The sequence below is a fragment of the Cystoisospora suis genome, assembly GCF_002600585.1.
Source record: "Cystoisospora suis strain Wien I chromosome Unknown contig_3316, whole genome shotgun sequence".
Classification (NCBI taxonomy): Eukaryota; Apicomplexa; class Conoidasida; order Eucoccidiorida; family Sarcocystidae; genus Cystoisospora; species Cystoisospora suis.
In genome coordinates, this window is record NW_027156111.1 from 1 (window position 1) to 11,710 (window position 11,710).

Genomic DNA, 11,710 nt, shown 5'->3' on the forward strand with positions numbered 1-11,710 from the left:
AACCTTCATCCCTACAATCGTCGGTAAGATCTTCGTGAGAGAGAGAGAGAGAAGAGGAAGAACGGTGATTTGTTTGGTGAGATTCATATCTACAGAGTTATCGTGTCTCTATGTGGACATGGTAGTAGCTAGCTAGCTAGCCATTGTCTTTCTGTCTCGGATCGGGTAGGGAGCTTAGATGATGAATGATCGGGGATTGAAGAGAGGAGACAAGACGACAGTCTTGTTGATCATTACAATTATCATCTGCTTCAATGAAGAGGTAGACAGAGAAGATGTACGGTTTTTCATGCATGCATCCTGTTGGAGAAAGAAGAGAACCAGAGTAGACCATACATATATATAGATATATATATGTATCCTCCACGCTAGCTTTCGTCAAGCAAAGGATATGAATCGACGTCATCCTTTTCGTCCTCATTACAAGAACAACATCGATTCATCCGTCCACCGTCCCTAGTATCGATTGAAGGGATGAAGGTTGGTATGTACGTAGGCCGTACTGCATGTCTTTACTTTTCTTCTTTATATGCCTAGCACAGAGGGTCACAGATAATGCCGGAAGGAATGTAGATCTTCCTTATCTCTCTTCTACGGAGAGACTTCAATCAAGATGTGTATCTACTGTCGTAATGCCTCGAAGTAATTGCATGCGTGTCCCTATCTGCGACTACCTGCATGCACATTTAGTTGAAAAGTTAGCCCAGCTCGTTCTTTCGCTATCTTCTTCGTCTTCTACGATGCTGGAGAAGACACCAGAAGATAATATGACTTGTGTTGTGAAGAGGCCTCGTCCTCTACGGTAGAATAGTAGCTGCAGAAGTATTCCCTGTCCTTGTCGTCCTACGTGTTCTTTATATGGTGCTAGAATTGATCGATCCACCTCCGGCTAGCTGTGGACGATCGAGCTGAATCGATTTCCTCTTTATGGCTAAGAAAGAATGTGAAGGGGGGGTTGTGTATTTGTGTATCGAGTGAGCTGTAGGCAGTTTCGATTCAAGCTCTCAACGTAGAAGAATGGATGCATCCATACACTTGGCTAGAATAAAGCATCATAGACACATCCTATCTGTCGCCTTCACATTGTTCCATTAGAGACTCTCTCCGCCTATACACAGAGTGCATGCAGCAGTTCTTCGGCTTTTTTGAAGCTCTCGAGTCACATCTCGGGTGTCTTTGCAGAAACAGACGCCGCTACTTATTCTTTCAGTGCCACTCTCTAGTGGGTAGTATCTATCTATCTGTCTATCTATCCATGCATGGATAGACCGATAGATACTGTATATGTAGGTATGTATATATGTACATGCCTGCAATTCTACAGATGGGTAGATGATGCAGAGAATGCTTTTCTCTTTCTGGCGGTGCGTCTGTTGTGTGCCTTTTCTTTGGAAAGGCTTTGTTGAAGAAGCCTCTCATCTAACGCCCTCCTCCCTCTCGTTTCCATCCGTCTCGTCTCCCCGTCTCCTCTCCCGCTCCCTTCACCCTTCTATCTTCACCATGCATCTATCCTCTTATTCCAAAGTCCCAGAGATCAGCAACGTGCCACCACCCCTGTTCTTCTCCTACCCCTCGTCCTAAGGCATGCAACAGCATCAGCAGGAGACTTTTATCCTTTGTGTTGATCTCCTCTCATTTCCTCTCCAGGACAGAGACAGAGATTGATTGAATGGAACTTAGGTCGATCATGCGTTTTCCTAACTAATAAGCACCTCCCCACGCGTAACTTTTTCAGCAGCAAAAGCAGCAGTAGGCCTTCCTTTGGTTTAATGACTTGGCTGTAGAAAGGAGAGCCCTCCTTCCTTCTTCACCCGTTCGTCAGTCATGCAACGAGCAGCAAATACTAAGAAATACAGCACAGTCCTCTCTCTCTCTTCAAATCCCAGGTTTCTGTGACATAAAGATGAGAAGATACAGCTGTTCTGAGCTCTCTCTGCTGCTAATATCGCTCTCCCTTTCTAGATTAGGCGGTTGTGAACCTTTCAGCTTGACAAAAAAAGCTGAGGAGAGAGAGACGAGACAGTGGAGACGGCGGTAAGACCTCGCTCACGTAGTTCTTCCCCTCTGTCGCTCTCTTCGCTCGTTCCGGCCTGTTGATCAGCTCCACGCTCAGCGGACAAGAGGAGCGAGCGGACCTCCTAGAATCTCATTCCAGCTGTGTCTTTTGGGAAGCCGAGCATGCGTGATGTTTGTCGGCATCGGTAGACACAGCAAGAAGTCAGGAGGAAAGCAACTCTTCGGATAATAACTCCTTCACGGCTCGCAGGCATACTTCTCTCAGTGGATTGCAACTTGCCCGCTCGTCAGACGAGGAGACAGCCCCTACCGGTTCGCTCTTTACTATCGCGCACCAGCAGCCATCCATCTTTGAATACATGCATCCACACCACCCTCTATGCTGAGATACATACGTCTCTGCTATCACGGCCTTAGCCGCAGAGCGGCGGGATGAAAGTCGACCGCCGCATGCACCAACAGAGAGACAGCCAAAGAGAGAGAGATAGAGTTACGGGGTGTACAGCAGCGGCACCAGCAAGGGGAGAGCAGCAGGAACAACAGCAGCAGCCGAAATATGAGTCTCTCGCACCTGGCAGCTGTTGGTCGGCTTATCGAGCTCTGTTTGCATTCAATGGCAAGAGATTTCAATCACGCGTCCTTGAGCAATCCGCAGCAAGAACACCGCAAGCTACACGTCAATGTACAGCAACGATTACTCAAGACGAAGACTTCACAGCATCATTGGTTGTGGTACTTTCAACAGCAGAAGAGAGGCAATGAACCAGTCAATCAATCTCTTTGAGATCACATGCGCAGACAGCAGATCACGATGATCAATCACGCTTCCATACGCTGGCAGCAGGAGACAGCATACTTCCCGGATGTGAAGGAAAACAGCCGGAGAGCAGCTACCATCATTCAGTCCTTTCTTCAGCTCAACATGAGACGGTGTTGTCGGATCGCTCAGGAGATTACTGACACAGAGCTTCTCTCATCATTAGGACTAAAACATCAAACCGAACGGCCGCCGTTGGCGCGTTGTCGTCCAGCGCACCCGTACCAGCGAAATAGGAGCAAGAACGACGCAACAATCGATACAACAACATTTGACCGGGCGAGCTAGAGAACCTCCCACCCGATCCGGCGGCAGCACGACCGACAGGAGAGTGAGAACAGACACACTTACCGCGTATCCATGACAACAATGCTGGTGGATGACTATCAGCCTGTGCAGCGTTCTCCGCAGTCCTGAGAGGATCATAGGAACGGGGAAGATCCTTATCTTCCTCCATCATAACCAAGACAGCTGAGATCGTCTGAACTTGAGACGCCTCGGTTGTTTCTACGGGAATGAAGTCCGGAGGACTGAGCCGGCGCCACGACCAAATAGGCGGTGACCTCCTCACCAGAATGGACGGAGTGATTGACAGCTGGCAGCATGCTGGAGACACGGACAAGAGCGGAAGCACTCACTATCACTTCACGCCATGCACTTCTGCAAGAATAGCAGTCTATTCAGACAACGCATAAAACAAGGTCCGGACAGGAAAGAGTAGTTTCTTCATACACATACACAAGTTAGGAAAACAGCCTCTTTCTTTGTTAAACGCGCGAAGCTCCCCTATGGTAAGGAAAGCAGCAGAAGTTTTCTGACTCGGCCGGACTTTACAAAAGAGCCAGCAGAAGACAGCTGAACTTTCCAACAGACAGCCGACTGTCGGCTGCCCATCCCCAGAACACCTGATAGGTCTGCGCTTCTATTGTTGATACGTACCTCACCGGCGGACGGTTTTCCTGTTTGTATACGACTGGGACAAAGTCATCCATACAGCTCGATCAGCTCAGGCATCGGAGAGCTTGGATATTCGCGAGAAACATGCCGGAATACTGAGAATATAGAGGAATTCCGCTGCAAGGTCGACACACCATGTCGTGGGAACATCTTTCCGATCGGAATAGCTAATTACGACCTCCTATCAAAGTAATTACGCGTCCGTGTCTGCGCGCGGACCTGAACGAATTCTGACCACCGATTTGTTATCTGCCTAAATTACGGATCGATGGTTCACACCGGTTTGTCCCGGAGCAAGCTTGGAGAGCCCTGAACAAAGTCTGGCGGTTGCGGAGCGGTTTCCCGCCGGTCGTCGCCGGCCTTTCCGTACAAGCGGCGCTGGTAAGGACAACACTACAAGCGAAGTAGGCTTTTGCAGAGAACCGTATAGTCTGAGCATCCTAGTGGATCATCGACATCCGACATCAAGAGCGTGGAGCTCCGTTGACGGTTCACCCCAGCAGATCCCGGGCAATTGCCACACCAGTCAGCTCACCAGGCACACAGCCACGTGCGGCGCTCAAGCTCATGGAGTTCGGAAAGTGACACAGGAATCAGGGGTTACGAGGATCTATTCTTTCGTAAGGCAGTGATTCTCCGATGGGCGAGAGCAACAAAGAGGTGAGAAGTCTAGCGTCAGTCCTCTTACGAGAGGAAGGTGCTACCGGGCTGTACAGTCCGGTCACGGCAGGTAAGGTTAAGTCAAATAAGTTCTCGAGCGGCCTGCACAGCTCGTGGAGCTCGATGGACATCAAGCAAGCTTGGATTGCAGAATGCCGTAGAGAATAGCTGAGACCTTGGTGAAAGCACCCACCGAGTAGCATGGCAGACACGTGGGTAGGCTGTGCTGGCGACTCAGGTTGGCTTCGTCGTACGTTTCTTCGCTCGAAAGAAGGGTAAGCTGTTTGCAAAGAACATGGACTGTGAGACTGGGAAAGGAGGTCGAAGGGGGCGATCCTTCTTCTGGATGAAGCTCCACGATTGTTGCCCCGTGGTAGTTAGCGAAGGCATGAGAATAGATTTCAAGAGAGCTGCAGGAAACCCCGTACAGCTTTCTTAGTGTTTAAAGAGAAGTCTGGAGTGACGGTGTTGATCAGCGGGTTCTCACAGTTCCTCTTCTTTCTCCCAACGGCGATCTCAGTGGCTATGGAGCTCACTGTTCCCTCGGAATTCGCTCCGTGACTCCGGGAAGGTGTCTTCCTAGTTCCAACTGTACCGCACAGCTCTTGTCTCTGGAAGGATGTTCTATGGAGAGAACTTCTTTTTCCTCGTTTGTGGTAGCCAGGTCCAAAATCTCAATGGATCCGAAGGTAACAACTGCTAGTAAACTATTTGCTCTTTGCGTGTTCTTCCCAGAGCGTAAAAAAGAATGACAAAGCGAAACCTAAAGCAACGGACGTCTCCACGCCGTCGCCCCCGGTCTGATTGATTCTCTACGGATGACGGGAATGAGAGAGTTTGCGTTCGTGGAGGTCGTGGACGCCTTGGTGGATTCTGAATCGGGAGGAACCCCGAGGGAAGTGACAAACTTCGCTACTTGCACTGCAGTCCTTTTTGAGCGCGGAGATACGTACCATATTTTTTACAGGCTCGAGAAGTGACGTCCCGGCGCAGTGTGCGGTGTCATTCTTTCCAAAGAGATAGTCCCTTCGATGAGAACTGAAGCACTCAAGTCCACTTTTACAGGTTGCGTAAGAACTTCACTTCTGGGTTCTCAAGTTTAAAGAGGCGTTCAGTCGTATATCGCAAGTTAGTCACAAATAGCTCGTGGTGTCGTGCCACTTTCCTGCCTTCCTATTTCTGATGAGATGAAAGCCTATCGGCGAAAAACTCACGTTTCGCTATAACAAACCCAGGTCTTGCGGGAAATAGAATCTAGACGGGCATTGTGCCACTGAAGAGCGTCCGTCACGTGCGTCGTTTCGCTTAGTGTAGCGAGACACGTTACGAGGATTTTTTCTTCCTTAGCTTACGTAGTTAGAACGTCTTCCTCCAGCCAGAAATCGTTCCACTACACACTATCACTGCAATCCTCTGGTGCCATACTCCTCGAAGAGTGACAGGGCTGCTTCGCGCTGCTCCTGTACGGTGTCGAAAGTAGCTTACCGACAGATTCCCAAGCAAGGTAAAACAGTGCATGACTAAGCAATCCAGCTCCCCTGTTCGCAGGGAGATTCGCATCGCCCGCTGAACGGCTGATTCCACCAAGGAGTGTCCTGGCGGTACCTTTCCTGCTAAGCTGATGGGACAGGGCGCCTTTTTGGTACACCTGATCCCTGGGGATTTCTCTACGATTGTTAGCTCAAATTCTCAGACATCCGTACTATCGAGTAAGCAGACTAGAGACTACAACCAACATGAGCGGAAAGCGACGGCTGAGACACGGTACAAGATTTATCCGAGTAGGCTACTAGCTGTTTAGTCACAAGCAGAGAGCTACACTTGTCTAGTGTGAATGGTACCACTCACGTTTCCCAGTCTGAAGATGTGACTGCAGTTGAAGCCCCGTTGATGCTGTTGAAAAAACTGCCTTTCGCTTTAGCGTCCGCGTGTCGACGGTTAAGGGTGTCTCACATCGACGATGTGGCTACGGAGTTCACTTAGCTCCCCCTCCACGATTAGACCTTGTCGGAGAACAGTCACCAGAAGTCTTTTGGAACGATAAAGCCTCATCCCACTGATCTAGCTGGCCTGCACCATACGGACTCGTTACGGAGACAGGGGGCCGGAACAGCAGCGTAGGAAGCACGTAAGCGAGAAAAGCAAGCGAGGACACGGGATGGATACCATACGTAACGTCGCTCTCGTACAAAGTGAAAGAAGAGGGCTTTCTCTTTCAGCAAGCAACCAAGCATGGCATCTGAAGTGGAGAAGGGAAGCCCAACGGGAGGTGCTCGGGCGACTAGCAACAAAGAACTTCAGTACTGCATTCACAACTCCTGGAATGAGTGGTGTGAATATACCTAGTCCTTCTCGCTACAGAAATTTTCCTTATCACAGCAGCGCCAGACCAACAAGGTGCCTATCCAGCAACACTTCAGGAGTCAGACTGCATTAGAACTTCTGGCGTTCTCTTTTGCGGTTCCGGAGCCTAGCAGCGGTTCCACTGGATCAGATCGCTGACACTGTGTGCGCTTGGGTCGCCTGACAGTATCTTCATCTGCAATTCTTTTCCACGCAGGGTCTATGCATGTCAGTGAGCGTCCAAATGCCACCCTGCAAACCGCTGTCATATTGTGAACCCTCGTTGCCTTGTTTGCCCGAGTCAGACCGATGCCGGAGAGAGACTCGGCGTAGTTTCTTCTGCTGAGGTGATCACGTGATCCCTAGGCTGCAGGAAATACCTGAGTACCCTCGATCGACACCTTCGTAAGCTCCCATCGGCTCCTATACGAGTGCGGCACCGTAGTGTTCCTCCGTGTTCAACAGGATCAGACCACTGTTTCCGAGCATTAGGCCAGTCACCGGAACTGGTTGATCGCCCCAGTTGCGTGAAAGAAAAAGTCATCTTTTGCATTCCTACATAAGGATTATGATCTGTACAGCAAGAGAAAGAAGTTTGTCCGAGCCCCCTGTCCGATTTTCCGTGAGCGTACTAAGTGCTCGGTGAGCGGGGAGTCTGTTAAGCCGTAGTATCTTCTTGGATCTGTCCTCAAGGCAGTCAGTGCTCATGCCTCGTGTTTAACCTGTTTGCTCCCTTCGCGATTGATCCGTTTACTGTCTCCATGAATTGTCGCGAGGGTGTCACTACTAACTAAGACACCCTCCTCTCTCGGTCTAAGATCTGCCGCATCATAAACCGGGAGAGGAACGGTGACGGGCCTCGCTCTCTCTTCCCTGTTGGCATCTCTTCTGATTCAAGATGCCAGAATTCCCGCTTACTGACACGCAGCGCCAAATCTCGATGGGCGTCTAAAGACGCGTTTGATAAGAGGGCAGAAACAAGACAGTGAGAAAAGAATGATAGTCAAAGACTCACTAGGTTTTCTTTGATAAACTGAACGAGAGAACCAAAGTATCCTTAGTCAAGGGAATGAGGAGCCACCCAGTTTTCTTGGGGCATTCGTAAATACAGACACTCAGCTTTGATCTCGTACATTTGCGAGTGTGTTTTTTCTTCTCTTCCTGTTGCACGACTGTCCTCGGGTCTGTCATCCTAGGTAGACACTCTTAGTTCTCGTTCTTCCTGCTTCCTTCAATGGCTACCGACCTTTTTCATTGGCGAAAGAGGTTTGGTCTGTAAGAGATTCTTTTGGGTTATCGTTGTCTCTTTGCGTGCACATCTTCAGTTGGTCTTGTGATAGAGAAACGCTCCGAGTGAGAGAGAAGTTATGTAGCACTCTCACTCGACATAAACCGTCTTCGATAAAACTAGTCTCTACCTACCCTAACCAAATGATGTCGCCAGCTCGCTTCCGATACATACAGAAGAAGCAGTCGCCTAACACTACCATACACATAAACTATCAACCACTCTACACGTCGTACAGACCTTTGAAAGGAGACGTTACACACACACATCCAGAGAGAGCTGACAGAAACCTCGTCATTCTAGGCGTGAGAATTCCTCTTGTACCTCTCCATACTTGCTCACTCTTCATCCGTTTCAAAGAAGTTTTCCTACCTCCACTAGACAGTCAAGTAACTGCAGTGGCTTTGCCGGGGGAAGTCTCATCTCTTTAGTGACAGAGGTAAGACAAGCGAGAAAAATCGCCTTTGTCCATACACCAAGCAAAGTCTAGTTTCTGCTTCGCCTTTCATAACACCCAGACAGACCAACAAGAAACAAGCAGCGCTTGCGTACCCACCGAGCACAGTCTGTCTGACTGGCATTCTCAACCCGCCGTCACTGACAAGAGAAAACAGAACGAACGCAATCATTCGCTATTGACTGCGTTTCGGTTTTCTGTTGGATGGACTTCGAAAAGATCGGTCCGGTCCGGACACGCAGTGAAGCTTGTTCATTCGTTTACCGATCGTGATGTCGTCGGTGCACCCCGAGACCTTAATCAATCGATCAGCCATCCATCTATCGACCGACCAAACTTCTTTCCTCGACCACGCACTTATCCTTTATTAAATAGAAAGAAACTTGTTTCTTGTCTTTTCCTTCTTCCGTTCGTTTGATCAACGATAGAAATGTGACTCGCTCATGCCATGCTTTTTTCACATCCTTAGCTGAGTGTATGTATCTTCATCTTCATTCAATCCTGTTCTTCCAGCTACCATGAGTTCTAACGTGAGGTAAACAAGATAGAGAGTCCATCGCCGTCATCATAATTTCTTTTCTTCTTCGAAGATTGTCCCGGGTGTCAGTCCAAGGCGTTTTTCGAGAACTTCTCTAAGAAACCGACAAGCCTTCTGTTCCGATCCAGGAGGCTCTAGACAGTTGCCTAGCTGTTGATAGAGCTCGGTGTCCAGCATCGGCACAAGACGGACGGTCGTAGGGGTAGAGCTCCGATCTATCGCTTGTTCCCTAGAGTCACCATGGATCGACATAGGAGAAAAACAGATGCGTATGAAATCTACCTTGCGACTATCTGCTGAAGTTAGTCGGCTCTAATGATTGAAGGAAAAGAAAAAAGTCGAGACCTTTGGTGTCTCTCAGCAGTCACCACTCAGTGAAATTCTGGGCTTGGAGAATCGAGTAGAAAAACACTTGTCTCGTCTCCTGTCTCTCAAAATTCGTGCGTAGCGTTTGTGAAAAAAAGAAAACCGCCGTTGTTTCTTTTCTATCTTATGACACCCTAAGCACTCAGCTAGAAAGTGAAGAGATTCTTTCAACAAGATTCTGGTAAGAGGAAGACTACTAGGAGATGCCACAGATGGCGCATGCATGCATAGATAGATAGCACATCCCCCCCCTCTATATCATCGCAGACATACATGTATACATACGATATGAGTGTGCCCCTGGCTTTTATCGAGATAACCTCTCAGTCACATATATATCTTCCGCCCTGCCCTCCACGATAAAATCTTTCAAAGGGCAAGCCTTCTGAAACATGTCTAGGTTTTCCACCGATGCTATGAGCTTCATAGGACTCAGGAAGAGAAACTGACTTCATCCAGGCTCTCCAGGAAGTTAAGTAAGCAACTACCTCATCTACTGTAGGTATTCTACCTTGCCTGAGAAGGGAGGTGTATCGGCAAAAGGTCACTTACGCGGTATATAACGTCATTCACTCGTAAGGAAAGATCCTACCGCCTGGCCTAGTCAAGAAGTGCTACACACTATCATCAAGACTACCATTCTCAATCGGGAGGGTATACAAGAGCCGTCTTTCATATCTCAGCATGGAGACACATCTCTCTAGCTATATAGCTATCTATCTGTCTAGCTCACTGCCTTTCAAATGAAGTCGTAGAGACTTTATATATCCTCATATACACCAAACACTCTCGAGCTATGACTCTCCTATCCCCTCCTTTCTTAGCCTGACAACTGCTGCCGTCTACGAATGCAAGACACACGTGTCTCAGCGAGGGGGGTGAATTCAGCCTCGTCCTCTAAATAAAGACTGTCGATGTCAACTAACATATCTTCAATCGGATTGCATGCGTTCGATTGTTCCGTCTCATAGCCTGTCTACTTCAAGCCACTAGAAATACAGCACTCTCTATAGGCTCACTCCAGCTACACCGCCATACATATATATGTAATATATACATATATACATGTATATGCGTACATATATAGATAGACACACACAAACCTACGCATATATACGTGTATATATGTCACCTTAGATGGCTGACTGCGGACACTTACCCGTTACTACTCTTTCTAAAGGGAGATGCTTGACAGTAGCCATTACCAGCAGGAGGAGCAGTTGGCTTGCAGGCCGTCCTATCAGCGACGTAGAGCTCTAAGAAGACATGAGGGTGAACAAAACGTGGTCGCTCCGAGACGACCGACGAAAAATTCAAAAGTTCTTCTTCATCTTCTCCCTGTTGATCTTGATCCATAGAGAGGAGGAAAGATGAAGAATCCCTACTGCTGTCCTTCATAGGTGGTTGCCCTATCGATGTAGATAGATCATCTACTTCTTCTTCTTCTTTTTCATTTTCTTTTCCTCGCTCAATTTCTTCACGAACGCATGCAAACATCTGCGATGAGCCCGGCAAAGATCGATCGTGCAATACCTGCGACAACACCCCTGAAGAGGTCTTCTTTGGAAAAGTCGGAAAAGAGAAAGAAGAAGAAGATGTGATGGTAGACGTAGCAAGAGAAGAAGAAGAAAAGGTAGATGGAGAAGAAGAAGCATTCTTATCTGCATCTGGAAGAGAACACGAAGAAGAAGGTGAGAAATGGAGACCTGTCGGTGAAGGAGGAGACATGTGGAGAGGACTGCAATGTCTCGAGCCTAATGTCTTTGATGGGTAGGTTGTCGTAGAAAGAGGAGAAGAAGATGAAGAAGAAAGATTACGATGTTGGTAAAGAGGAGAGAGAATGATAGGAAAGAACAAGTCGATCTCGGAGAGAAAAAAGAAGTAGAGCTGCATGCACACAGGAAAAAAACAGCGACCGACAAACACCCACATAAGCAGAAATACACTGCGATCAAAAGGATATATATACATATATATATATACATATATATATATATATATATATGTATACATACTTATCTATAGAGACACTGATATTGCTCTCTCTCTCCCTATACATATACATTCATATATATATATGCATGACTTCACTCGTTGAGAGAAGATGGTAGGATCAATCTATGTTCTCTCTCCAGGCATACAGAGATCCTCCTACATCGGAAGATAGAGAGAAACAAGAGAGATATAGATATACTTGTATATCCACCTTGACTTCTACATAGGTATCTAGACACCCCCTGTAATGATATGCACGCCTCATTCATCTGT

At 47.9% G+C, this 11,710-nt stretch overlaps 2 protein-coding genes across 2 annotated transcripts; one reads left to right on the forward strand and one right to left on the reverse strand.

Moving 5' to 3' along the window:
* The first annotated feature begins 14 nt into the window (after window positions 1-14).
* On the forward strand, window positions 15-5,365 carry CSUI_006527 (uncharacterized protein). Its single transcript, XM_068066683.1, has 2 exons — window positions 15-4,450; window positions 5,186-5,365. The coding sequence occupies exon 1, from the start codon at window positions 2,449-2,451 to the stop codon at window positions 2,776-2,778; it is 330 nt and encodes a 109-aa protein (XP_067921340.1). The 5' UTR covers window positions 15-2,448; the 3' UTR covers window positions 2,779-4,450; window positions 5,186-5,365.
* Window positions 5,366-8,359: 2,994 nt separating this feature from the next.
* On the reverse strand, window positions 8,360-11,336 carry CSUI_006528 (uncharacterized protein). Its single transcript, XM_068066684.1, has 2 exons — window positions 10,602-11,336; window positions 8,360-9,305 (listed from the first exon to the last, which is right to left on the reverse strand). Exons 1-2 carry the CDS (start codon window positions 11,333-11,335, stop codon window positions 9,104-9,106), a joined length of 936 nt encoding a protein of 311 aa, XP_067921341.1. The 5' UTR covers window position 11,336; the 3' UTR covers window positions 8,360-9,103.
* Between the last annotated feature and the right edge of the window lie 374 nt (window positions 11,337-11,710).